Source organism: Lepisma saccharinum, chromosome 26, assembly GCF_977018435.1.
Source record: "Lepisma saccharinum chromosome 26, izLepSacc3.1, whole genome shotgun sequence".
Classification (NCBI taxonomy): Eukaryota; Metazoa; Arthropoda; class Insecta; order Zygentoma; family Lepismatidae; genus Lepisma; species Lepisma saccharinum.
Genome location: NC_139254.1, coordinates 9,963,459 through 9,975,506, shown reverse-complemented (window position 1 = coordinate 9,975,506; position 12,048 = coordinate 9,963,459). Strand labels below are relative to the sequence as shown.

Genomic DNA, 12,048 nt, shown 5'->3' with positions numbered 1-12,048 from the left:
TTTACCTTGCAATTTTGCAATAAACGAGAGATTATTTTCCCGGAACTTCCAGCCACTAACAAATGTCTTTCTAATTAATAACTCAGCTAAATCACTTAACGTGATTATTTGTACAAACCATCATGGAAGTACAGCGCCACATTTCAACCTGGTGGCGTGAAATTGAACTATTTTCTTTTTTATCGCCATCCTCTTCCCCATGGTCTGCATAGTGGATTCACCTAATTTCAGTTTTACGATGCCTCAAACAGGCTACAGAGGGCTGTGAGTTGGCTAACTTTAATTCTGGCCAGCCTGTATTTCGAAGTTATCTACAAAAATTCTTGTCTCGTTTCTATTCTGGCTACAAAATCTGAATAACGGATATCTGGATTTCATATTATACGATATCCGTTTCGGATGGAACGGATAATTCGGATAGAATTATTGAATTATGAAGGATTTGTAGACAATCCATACAGTGAAATACGAAAATGAATATAAGAATATGTGGATAGCTCATAAAACGGATAAAGGATAAAACTGTCCGGATAATGTACTTATTTCGAATATCCGGATATCAGAATATCCGATATCAGGATATTTGAAATCCATATAGAAAATTATCCGAATAAAATTTTATAACATGATGTTCCTGTTCAAAAATGTATCTACTAAAATTCTGTCCTTTCTGCTTCGATGTTGTATACGAAAATTCTATGGAACTTCTTTTTCGATTATGTCAATAGGAAAAATATATGAATTTTCTCTTTCGACATTTTGAACAGAGAATAGAATGAATTTTGTATTGTGATGTTAGATTCATGAAAGTATACAGTAGTTGTGGTTCAGTGTTGTCAGTAAAAAATATATATTATTGTTTTAACGTTTCTCGCAATAATGCTGAATGTTTGGTTTGTCTTGTGGTATATCAGGTAAAATATTATGTTACCTCCTATTCCGTTGTGTATGGAGAAGTGTATGAAGTTCTAATGTTTAGTGTTGCCAACTGTGACGTAATATTACACAACTAAATAATCATTGTTTCCAAGTGTAACTTTTATTACCAACTTATTAAACAGAAGCATAGGGAGTCCCGTGGCATTGCTAAGTCTCACAATCATAGTTGCCAGCTGCAACATATATTCCCCATAATCGTGTGTGAAACATAGAATAGAGAAAGTCTTGTTATTTACTTCAGAGTGAGGTTTAGCCTTATGCTGCTCTACCAGCTAACTCCGATGTATTTACATGTATTTACTAACATGTATTTATATTCTCTCTCTTCTGTATTTTGCAGGAGGGTCGGGAAGCGGCGCCGGATATGGCTACGAGTCCACGCCGCCAGGCACAGGCGGGGTCAGGGGTGCGGCCCAAGGAACCCCCATCCATGGTGGTGCAGGGAGATTTCAGGAAGGTAAGGTCATAAAATGGCTGTGTACTTTGCCAGTATATTCTTGGAATGTAGGTAACGTCGATATCTTCATGTGAATGGATAAGCAACTTTTGCGTGCTTGCGTGTGTAAGTGTGAAATTCAATCAAGAAATGTCCTCGAATTGTGGGTTTCTACTATAGGTCTTTTCTACTCTTACGGCGGCCGGTCCTAGTTCTGGCAAGGGAAGTGGGGAGCGGGGATTACGCCGCAGACCAACCAGGCAACGGAGGTGGCGCCGAGAGTCACGACGTTGCGGGGAGGAACTACTACGTGAACTTCGTTCTACTGGCTGCTGCGTTTCTTATCGTGCTGGATTGGTCGCTTCCCAGCTTCCCTTGACAGCATGAGGATCGGCCGCCGTAACAGTAGAAAAGATCTATAATTTGCTAGAGTAGATAAGCAAGCGTGGATGAATGCATTTGTGCATTGGGATTATAGGATTGCACCAGCCGACATACGTGTGTGTATATATATATATATGTGTGTGTGTATGTATGTATGTATGTATGTATGTATGTGTGTGTGTGTGTGTGTGTGTGTGTGTGTGGGTGTGTGTGTGTGTGTGTGTGTGTGTGTGTGTTGGCATATTCCATTGATACGGGAGCGACGCCCCACTACATTTTATACATCAAAGTAACTATTCTACTGATAGTTAAGCAGGGTCCCGGGTTCGATTCCGGTGGACGAACTTAGTGGTTCGGATCAAACTTTAAACTGTAGGTCCAGTCCCGATTAGAATTACAGTTTATAAAGTGGACTTAAAACACCAACTCAATCAATGATAGTTAAGCAACATTTTTATTACAGTTTCTATGCAATCAGTGAATTATGAAACTAAATAGCCTGAAAATACTTTCCCAGATATACAAATATAGTAAACAATTGAACAATTTTGTGTCATGGATGGGACAGACAAAACACTTAATAAGAAATTTATTTTAATTTCTGTGAATTGTCAAATGATGAAACATAAATTATTTAAGACAAAGAGAGAAGGTAATGGACCTTTTTAATATTCTAGTGGAGTTGAGGAGAAAATGTAACAGTTAAAGGAGAAATAAATTGTTTTTTTGGTGCCAAGGGGTGGGACACAACACAAAATAAAGTGAAGTTAAAATAAACTTACAATGTGAAAAATACCTTCTAACTTATGCTTGAATTTTTAACCAAAGGCAAGTAGATTGTTGACTCACAAGTTAGAATAAAGTCAGAGCATTTCATTTATTTTGAGGGGCACTTTGACGTGGAATGACCCGTATACAGGGTGTTTCCGAGCTGATGATACAAACTTTCAGGGATGATGGAGAAGGGCACATGTATCAATTTGAGATAAGGATCCCTGGACCGGAAACGACTTAGTCTAAAGTTATAAGCAAAAATCAGTGTATGAAGATGTAATACTTTTATTACCTGCACAAGTTGCACAAGCTGCTACATTCACAACAGTTGTTCAAAGTGGCGTCCCCCAGGTTCGCTGCAGTCATGACATCGTCGCACAAAGTCCTGGGGACCCGTTGGAACAACCCCGGGGTCGTTCGAACAATGTCACAGGCAGCAAGAATTCTTGCCAGGAGATCCTCTTCAGTCTCGACAGGTGTCTCGAACACAAGACTTTTCACATGACCCCACAAGAAGAAATCAAGTGGGGTCAGATCAGGTGACCGAGCTTGCCACGGAACAGCTTCTGAAACTTGTGCAGGTAATGAAAGTATTACATCTTCATAACCGATTTTCGCTTATAACTTTCGACTGAGTCGTTTCCGGACCAGAGTTCCTTATCTCAAATTGATACATGTGCCCTTCTCTATAATCTCTGAAAGTTTGTATCATCAGCCCGGAAACACCCTGTATAGGATATACTGTATGTGATGGTAGCGAGAGGGGTGGAGTGTGGAATAGAAAACCGGCTAAGAGAAGATTTATAAAGAGCGTTGAAGAGGAAGAGAAGAAGAAGAAAGGAGAAACAGGGTCATAGGAAAAAGAGAGAGATTGAAGCAGAGAAGGATGAAGGATGTCAGTTAAAAGGAGCAAGGAAATACAGAAAGCGGAAAGTATGTGCCTGTGTATGAGAGAGAGCGAGTTGATACATGTATGTGTGTGGAACCTACAATTGTGCCAAGTACATTACATCAATATCTACTGTCTGGCCAGCCGCTGAATATTTTCTGGCACCGTCACCGCAAAAGAAGAAACTTTTACATCAATTGAAAGTTAATCATCCAGCCTATCGACTTGACTTGGCACTCGGAAGGAAAATGGCTCGCTCACAAATCTCGAAACGCCACCACAAGCTTATTTCCTCCTTTATTACCGTAGATGCTTGTTGGTACGCAGTGCCCAGACATATACGAAACGGACGGGTCTCCCCTCGATGCGTATTCGCGTCCCGATCTTCTTTTTTTTCTTCCTTTCTTCCTTTGTCCGCTAGATGTCGCAGTGCGCCTCAATCAAGCGAGATTCTCTGCGAATAACAGTGATACATGCAAACTATGCCTTTACTGCAGAAGAGATCGAGGGGACGAAGAGAAATCCCTCGGACGTGGCCATGAATTTTCACTAGCTCCAAATCCTACGAGGCTCTGTAGAGGGGAAAGGAAAATCTGTGGTTTTAACCCACCCTTTGCCCTTTCTTCGTTTTTGCAAGTAGCGAATTTATTAGCTCGGCTCTTTCGATCTTTTCCCATTGCTTCGAATCCATAGGTCACCTTGAATCACCATCTTTGGCATTCACTGTTTTGGCAATGGTTCCTATAGCGTCCGTTAGGGCGGCGTAACTGTCGCCAACATGCTGCTCAAACATATAAACAGGAAATCCTATCATGCTCTACACAAATTTACTTATGTAAATTTACACTAATAGTTTCTTTTACTTAGTAGTATTGTATTTCCATAAAATGTCTCCGAGTCATGTAATTATCTGTACAGGGCAATTTGCTCATTGAATTTATTAGCAAATAGAAAATGAAAATATTTCACTTCACTTTAACCAACGTGTACTTTTCTGTCCTGTGAGTATTTCAAAGCACTGGTATAAAATTGAAAACTCTCTGATCCCAATTTCCATTAATCTTTGTCAGGCGCCTTATTGATTTTAAATATGGCAGCAGTGAATTATAATTACCGGACGTGTTATATATTGTGATAAAATTATTACTATTATAAGTAGAATTTTGAAATTTATAAAAATCAAAGAGGATATAGTCACAGATTAATTCCATTTTCCTGTACAGTTTGTTTTGTGCAAGGAGAAATGTTAACTCTAAAAAAAAAAAGTATTATATTTTGTCAAGTGGGCAAGAGGAAAGTGCATATTGTTTGTAATTATTCTTCAAGTTACTTTCAAAGTTTAAAATGGATAATAATGATAATTCAACCGATCGTATAACAAAATAAAGGTTATTTATGAAGCTCTGACGACAATATTGGAATGTAATCATAAGGATAGGTCACTCATGTAGACCCATCGGTCTACCATCCTTTATAACCCCATCTCTAAAATGGGTATCAGGGTTGCTACGCGTCTGGAAAACCTGGAAATGTCAGGGAATTTTGCAGATCTTCTGGAATTTACATGCATTTTGGAGTCTGCAAGAGAAAAAGTTGCAAAATGAACAAGCGATTCACTTCCACTTCTGGATTCGGTTCTTGTGATTCCACTCCCAAAAAAGATACAGTTCAGAAACCTGTTTCTTTCGTTCTTATGATTCTCAGTATTGTGCAAAATTATGGTTCCTATTAATTTCTGTAATAAATTTTCACTTTTATAATACTGAATATTAGATAGAATATCAAAGTAACACTTGCAGTCCAGATATCTGATTGATAACTAAAGTACATTGACAATATGATCCTAATTATCGGTAAGGTTATTTTATAGCTTTTAGTCTTGTTGGCATTTCCTATAGAATTCCTATATGCAACAAAAAAATTTCCAGATTCTGTGTACTTATAAATGTAAGCAAGAAAGCAGTATTTTCTACAACACTGTAAATCCGCCAGAAAATAAAAATTGTGTTTGGTTTATGAACTTTTTCTGTTGTTTTTATTTTGTGGAGATCTGTTATGGTGAAATAATGTACCTCTGTTACCTTAGCCTGAAGGCTAGATTCACATGATTGTAGCACCAAAATCATTTGATGCCGATTTTACATTTTACTCTTCGAAGTTTCAAGTGTTCTTGTGTGTGTAGAATGAAATTTGCGAAGAAAAAGTTGTGAAAGTGAATATTCATAATAATTAACGGCTTATATGTTTAATTTAAAAACCTACGGCTCAAAAGCAAAAATCAAGATGATAAACATGTCTGGAAAAATTTAATTTTTGAACTGGAAACCCTGGAAATGTCAGGGAATTTCATAATAAAAAAATTGTAGCAATCCTGGTTAATATCGTGCAGGAAAGGCAAAGAAAAGACTGATAATTCGTTTTCACAATCTCATGCTAAATATGGATCAATTTTTCAATTTTCCCAGCTGTTTATTTACATATTGGGATATGATGACAGCGCTTTAACAAATGCTTTTACTTTTTTGACAAGTACAGGCCTTTTACACTGTTTCTGAGGACGTTTTAGTATATACTTACCTTTTTAATGTGTTATGTACAGTGGGATCCATGAGTATCACCGTGCAAAGTGTCCATGACTATTTTCATTAATTTTTATCTTACATCCTGTGTGTTTTTAAACGATGGATTGTTATGTATGCTGTTGCAGAAGTTGTCAACAGCTTGGTTTGAGTTTTCTTTTAATTCTTGAAGCTCTTATTGGGTCAAATAAAGTGCACGAACATGGTGATGGACAATTTGCACGGTAATACTCATGGATCCCACTGTACGTCCTGTGCAAGGCTTTTTACAACCTTGCACTTTATTAAGGTTCACACCCTTTTCTAAAATTTAAGATAAGGCTTTTAGATGAGAGGATTTCCCCTAGTATAGCTACTTAGAAGGGTGAAAAATGGTCCACACAAAAACTTTTAACTCATTCATTCATTCTAATTGAAACGTGTAAGAAATGTGTGTATTATGATTATTTCGGAATCAAATAATATGAACTTTAGCTCCACTCCCCGTTCCCGGAAATTGAAACGTCCGTAAGAGGAAATCTAAACGCTCCTCACTGGAAATTGAACCGTCAGTGTGTGGAAATTAAAACGCCCCTCAATTGATACTGAAATGCTCCCTCACTTAAAATTGAAACGTCCCTCACTGGAAATTAAAACGTCCCTATCTAGAAATTGAAACGTATCTTAATCGAAGTCGAAACGCCCCTCAGTGGGAATTGTAACGCCACTCAGTTGAAGTTGAAACGACCCTAAAATAAAACCGAAACGTTCCTCATTGGACAACGAAACGCCCCTAGCTGGAAATCGAAACTCCCCTCGCAGGAAGTCGAAAAGCCCCTCGCAGGAAATCGAAACGCCCCACGCAGGAAATCGAAACTCCCCTCGCAGGAAGTCGAAACGCCCCTCGAAGGAAGTCGAAACGCCCCTCGAAGGAAGTCGAAACGCCCCTCGAAGGAAATCGAAACGCCCCTCGAAGGAAGTCGAAACGCCCCTCGAAGGAAATCGAAACGTCCCACGCAGGAAGTCGAAACGCCCCACGCAGGAAATCGAAACGCCCCTCGAAGGAAATCGAAACGCCCCTCGCTGGAAATAGAAACGCCCCTCGAAGGAAATCGAAACGCCCCTCGCAGGTAGTCGAAACGCCCCACGCATGAAATCGAAACGCCCCTCGAAGGAAATCGAAACGCCCCTCGAAGGAAATCGAAACGTCCCACGCAGGAAGTCGAAACGCCCCTCGCAGGAAATCGAAACGCCTCTCGAAGGAAATCGAAACACCCCTCGAAGGAAATCGAAACATACCTCACTGGACACGAAAACACCCCTTACTGGAAATCGAAACGTACCTCACTGGACATTTAAAAATCCCCTTACTGGAAATTGAAACACCAGTCGGTGGAAATCGGAACGCCTTACTCTGGAAATTATTCGAACAGAACACTGAATATACCCTAGCAAGAAAGCCGTCAATGTTGGGGATAGAAGCGCGTGCTGAATTGACAAACTTCGTCGCCCTGATAAATCCATCCTTGGGAAACAGATTCCCAGCGCATTCGAATGTAAATCAAAGGAGCCGGTTGTCTCATCCTCCTCCCGTTTGATCCCTTGTTTCTCCTCTGTTCCCGTTTCTTGTTCCGTTAATTAATATTCCCTCCCTCGCAAAAGGAACGAACCCGCATCACCCTCCAGAACCGCCAATGGCGAGGCGTTTCCCGTGCGTCTGTCTTCACGAACCACGATGCGGGACGCAAGGGGTTAAGAAACTACCTCCGAACCATGATGGGGCAATGTCATGTGCTGCGACAGAACTGGCGGTAAGATGCACAGCACAGGAACGAAGAGGCAGCCAATCAAAGAGAAAAATGGGCACGAAGCAAGGAAATCTATGTCCGTAACGAAAAAGGGCTTATTTCAAGTTAAAAAGAATTCACCTGCGGTTTAAAGTGAGATCCTAGTCACTGAGCTATGTGGCACTATGGGGGGTTCGAAGCCAGTGGGGTGCGGGTTGGAATCCCGATCTGAGCGTGGGTGTTCTTTGCGACTGTCCCTTCATCATTTCATCATCACTCCTCCAAAAAAGCGACCTTAAATAAATTAAAATCGAATCGAATTCAGTGAAACAAATCCTAGAAGGAAGGGAAAAAAGAAACGTGATAAATAATTCCATGTCCTAATTGTGAACACACGGAGGTGAGAAACCTGTTTTCAGAAACAAATAAGGGTAGTGACCGAGAGAGACAGCTGGTTTGACTAGCAACAACAACCAAATTCACCGACTTGTCATGGACTTCAGCTTTCTAAATCGCTTCAAGGTCATTTCACTCTTTCAGTCTGTCATCGTTGACTTTCATTTGTGTGTTAAGCCCGCATCACAACGAACTGGATTTCCAGTAGGTATGCCCTAGTTGGCGCTGGACTGGCTACCAATTTGCTAGTTTTCGCCTCACACGATACTTACCAGCGTACTTGTCGATAGACTTTTGTTCCCATACAAGGGAAGTTGTAATGGCGGCCGCGTGAGATGTAAACAACGTATCACTTCACATTTTCAAAATCCGATAACTATTCAACCGAGAGGAAAAACGTTTCGTATAAAACGTTATTAGGTCCAAAACAATGGCGCTGCTTAAATACATACTTTACAACGTTTACTGTACACGTATGGAAGAATATTTTAGTTGTTTCAAATGTAAACACCGTGCACTCAGCATAGATGGTGTAACTCAACGCGCCTTCATGCTGTATACGTTATACATTGCTGGAGTAACACTCGGAAACCACAGACAAAAGCGGTCCTTTGCACACTCACAGATTATCTGCTCCGATTGTCTGTTCCACAGAATCCAGTCGAGGAAAGCAAGTAGCAATTAGAACATGTCCTATTCCTCCAAACCAGTCAAGCACTGAGCCAGGCGGCCGTGATTGCTACCTAGAAAGTTAGTTCAGCGCCAACTAGGGCATTCCTACTAGAAATCCAGTTCCGTGTGATAGGGGCTTTAATGTCTCGAAAACCTCTTAGTGCCAAAAGAGATGTGGAACTTGCTTCAACAGGATGCAGTGGAGGGATGGAACCACACAATGAACGGCGAGATAGGTAGGCCACATTGAACTGTGGATGATCTTATGAAAAGCTTAAAGGTTTGCGCAGAAATGTCTAATTGCATGATTCCTAGGATGGAAATGAACTTGGAAGGTGTAAAGGGGAAGAAGAAATATGTTTTATTGGACGAAATGGTGGCGAGGGGCATGACTCGGCTTTCAATTGTTGCCATCAAAATGTTTACATTAGTTTCTTCGAGGAATAATTGAAGACCCCGGTGCAAGAACCAGACAGCTCCAAATTATACAAGTTTTCAGGAGACACGGGAAACTGAATAAAGTAAAAGTAATGAAATGTCGAAAAAGTAAGGGGTATTCACGTACAATATCTAGAAGCAACAGTAAAATGAAAATAATATGGTTTGTGTTAGTGGACTTCACTCAGTATATTCAGAAACCATCTGGAGCTGTCTTGTTTCGTGCTCCGGTAAATTATGGTGTCTACTAACTGTAGCAACAAGAAGAAAATAAAAACCATAATAAAAATAACAACAACAAAACAAGATAATAAGATGGGGGAACAGTATTCAAGAATGGGAGAGATAAAGGATTTGAAAAATATGCTAATGGCTGATTGGTTCTGGATTTCAGGGAACCTGTACAGAATACCAATTAGACGCATGGCTCATTTAGTAGTATATGTAATGTGATCATTGAAGTTCAGCTTTTCATCGATGATAACACCAAGATCTTTTTGAGAGGATACATTTTTGATGGGAGAGTTTTCGCGAGTATAAAGAGAGATCATTTTTTTCCTTTTTAAGGAAATGGTGAGGCAGGAGCATTTCTGAGGATTCAATTCAAGTTTCCACTGGCGACACCACACAAGTAGTTCTGTAAGAGCTTGTTGTAGGATTAGTGAATCGCGTTCCGATGAAATTTCTTTGAAGAGTTTACAGTCATCGGCAAAGAGAAGTACATTTATGGGAAGAGAAGACAGTCTGTCGGGCAGATCATCCATGTAAAGAAGGAACAAAAGTGGGCCTAAGACACCCCCCTGGGGAACACCGGACAGGACGGGTAGAAAGCTGGAAGAGGAGCCAGGGAGGATAACACGCTGCTCTCGTGCATGCAGATGGTTTGTTAGCAATGATAGAAGTTTACCGTGGATGTGAAATCTGGATTGTAATTTTGAAAGAAGGAGATTATGGTTAATTTTATCGAAAGCTTTTGAAATGTCCAAATATACATATAACGTCAAGCTGGGAATTGTTTGAGATAGACTGAGTAGCATGAGAAAGTAATACCAATAGATTGGTCAAGCAAGAGCTGCCTGGAAGAAAACCATGCTGAGCAGTATTTGTAAGGGGAGATGTGAACTTCAGCAACCTGTCTTTGATTATTTTCTCACAGATGATAGAGAGAGGTGACAAAAGAGAGATTGGTCGATAAGATTTTACAGAATGTTTGTCTCAAGATTTATAGATCGGTACAACATTGGTACGTATGAACAGTTCAGGAAACAAACCTGCATACAACACTTGTTTAGGAAGAGACACAGAGGGTAAGCCAGGGAGTCAGCAGTTTTGCGAAGGGAAATTGTCGGAATTTCATCGGGGCCTAAGGAACGGCGCAACGGCAAAGAGAGAGGAGCAGAGATTTGACTTCTTGAGGGAAGGTTTTAACCCAAAGAGAGTGTGGGAACTAACAGACTTAATATGAGGAAGAGGTTTGGAATCTGTCTCGGAGGAGAAATTTTACTGATTGTTTTGCTTCATTTTTCGACTCGTACTTCGCTTTTGTCACAGTTTTGGCAAATTTGCGAAGATGAGGGTGAGTGATGATATGATGAAGGGATACTCAAAGAACACCCATGCCCAGGCCGGCATTCGAACCCGGGACCCCTGGCGTCGTAGCGCAATGTGGTATTTATTTAGCCCAATCTTCTATTAGACAGGAAAATAATGAATTTTAACTATAGTGTAAAATGAACTTGGAGTTGAACGGCATTGGGAGTGTCACTATTCATCTTAGCGACCCAGAAAACTATGGATTCCACACTAATATCGTTCTTTTCGATTATTTTACATGTCACCCCCTTCCCACCCCCACCCTATGGTGCTATGGGTGTCTTATCCCCACAGTATTTCTTTCCAGATTGCAATTCATACGTGTACCAAGTTTGGTTGAAATCGCTCCAGGCGTCCGACAGTTATGCCGGAACAAACATACACACACACATACATCTATTTATATACAGTATATATATAGATTATCACAATATTAAGGAATTTTAATAGTCGATGGTCGTCCTCACTTCTGCTCCTTCAGAGCCTCATTTTGTGCGGACCCTAAATTGCATTGCCAACATCTTCCAGCGGCAAGAAAGCTATAAATGGCATATAAACTAAGAATATGGGCGCGTTCAAAAAGGCCCGCGACTTGAACGCGTTAAACGAGTTATGGCAATTCGCCGTTCCTTAAGTCCTCGCGTGAAGCCTGTGAAGTTCGTTATGGTGCTCCTAAAGACGGTGTTCGTGCGATGCGTGAACTTCGTTCTCGCACGGACCTGGAGGCTGGTTTGTTCAGTGAAAATCGCCTGCTGCTCGCAGACAATGCGAGTGCAATAGCTTCAAACTGTGCTAGTTCGGAAAATATAGCATTACTAGCTGATTGCCCGGCGATGCCCGGGTATTTATTTATCCCAATTTTCTACTGAAGTTATCCGTGGGAGAAAAATGGCGATCTTAAATCCACTCCGCAGTACTTAATAGACTGCTCCTGTGACTTGTCACTGCGAGTCAGTGAGTGCAGTGTTGCCACGTTCCACGTACATCTTTACTCCGTTGAATAAACATCTGTATAAAATGGGTTTCGCAATGTTAATTAACAATGATAATGGATTTTAAAAACAGATGCAAAGAGCTTCAAAAGAAGACCAAATTGTATTTGTAGGACTACCCTATACTTAGAAACAGTAGTTTCGCAAAATTAATAAGAACGGGTTTTTGACAATATATAAGAATCTGAAA

General features: G+C 40.5%; 1 protein-coding gene across 5 annotated transcripts in view; it reads left to right on the top strand.

Annotated features, from left to right (window-relative positions):
- The window catches only part of RhoGAP100F (Rho GTPase activating protein at 100F), an 858,958-nt gene that overhangs the window by 622,309 nt on the left and 224,601 nt on the right, over positions 1-12,048 (top strand). For all 5 annotated transcript variants that reach the window (XM_083112158.1, XM_083112157.1, XM_083112159.1 and 2 more), the window contains one exon: positions 1,280-1,396. In XM_083112158.1, coding sequence (XP_082968284.1) covers positions 1,280-1,396 — 117 coding nt within the window. The remainder of the gene's footprint in view (positions 1-1,279; positions 1,397-12,048) is intronic.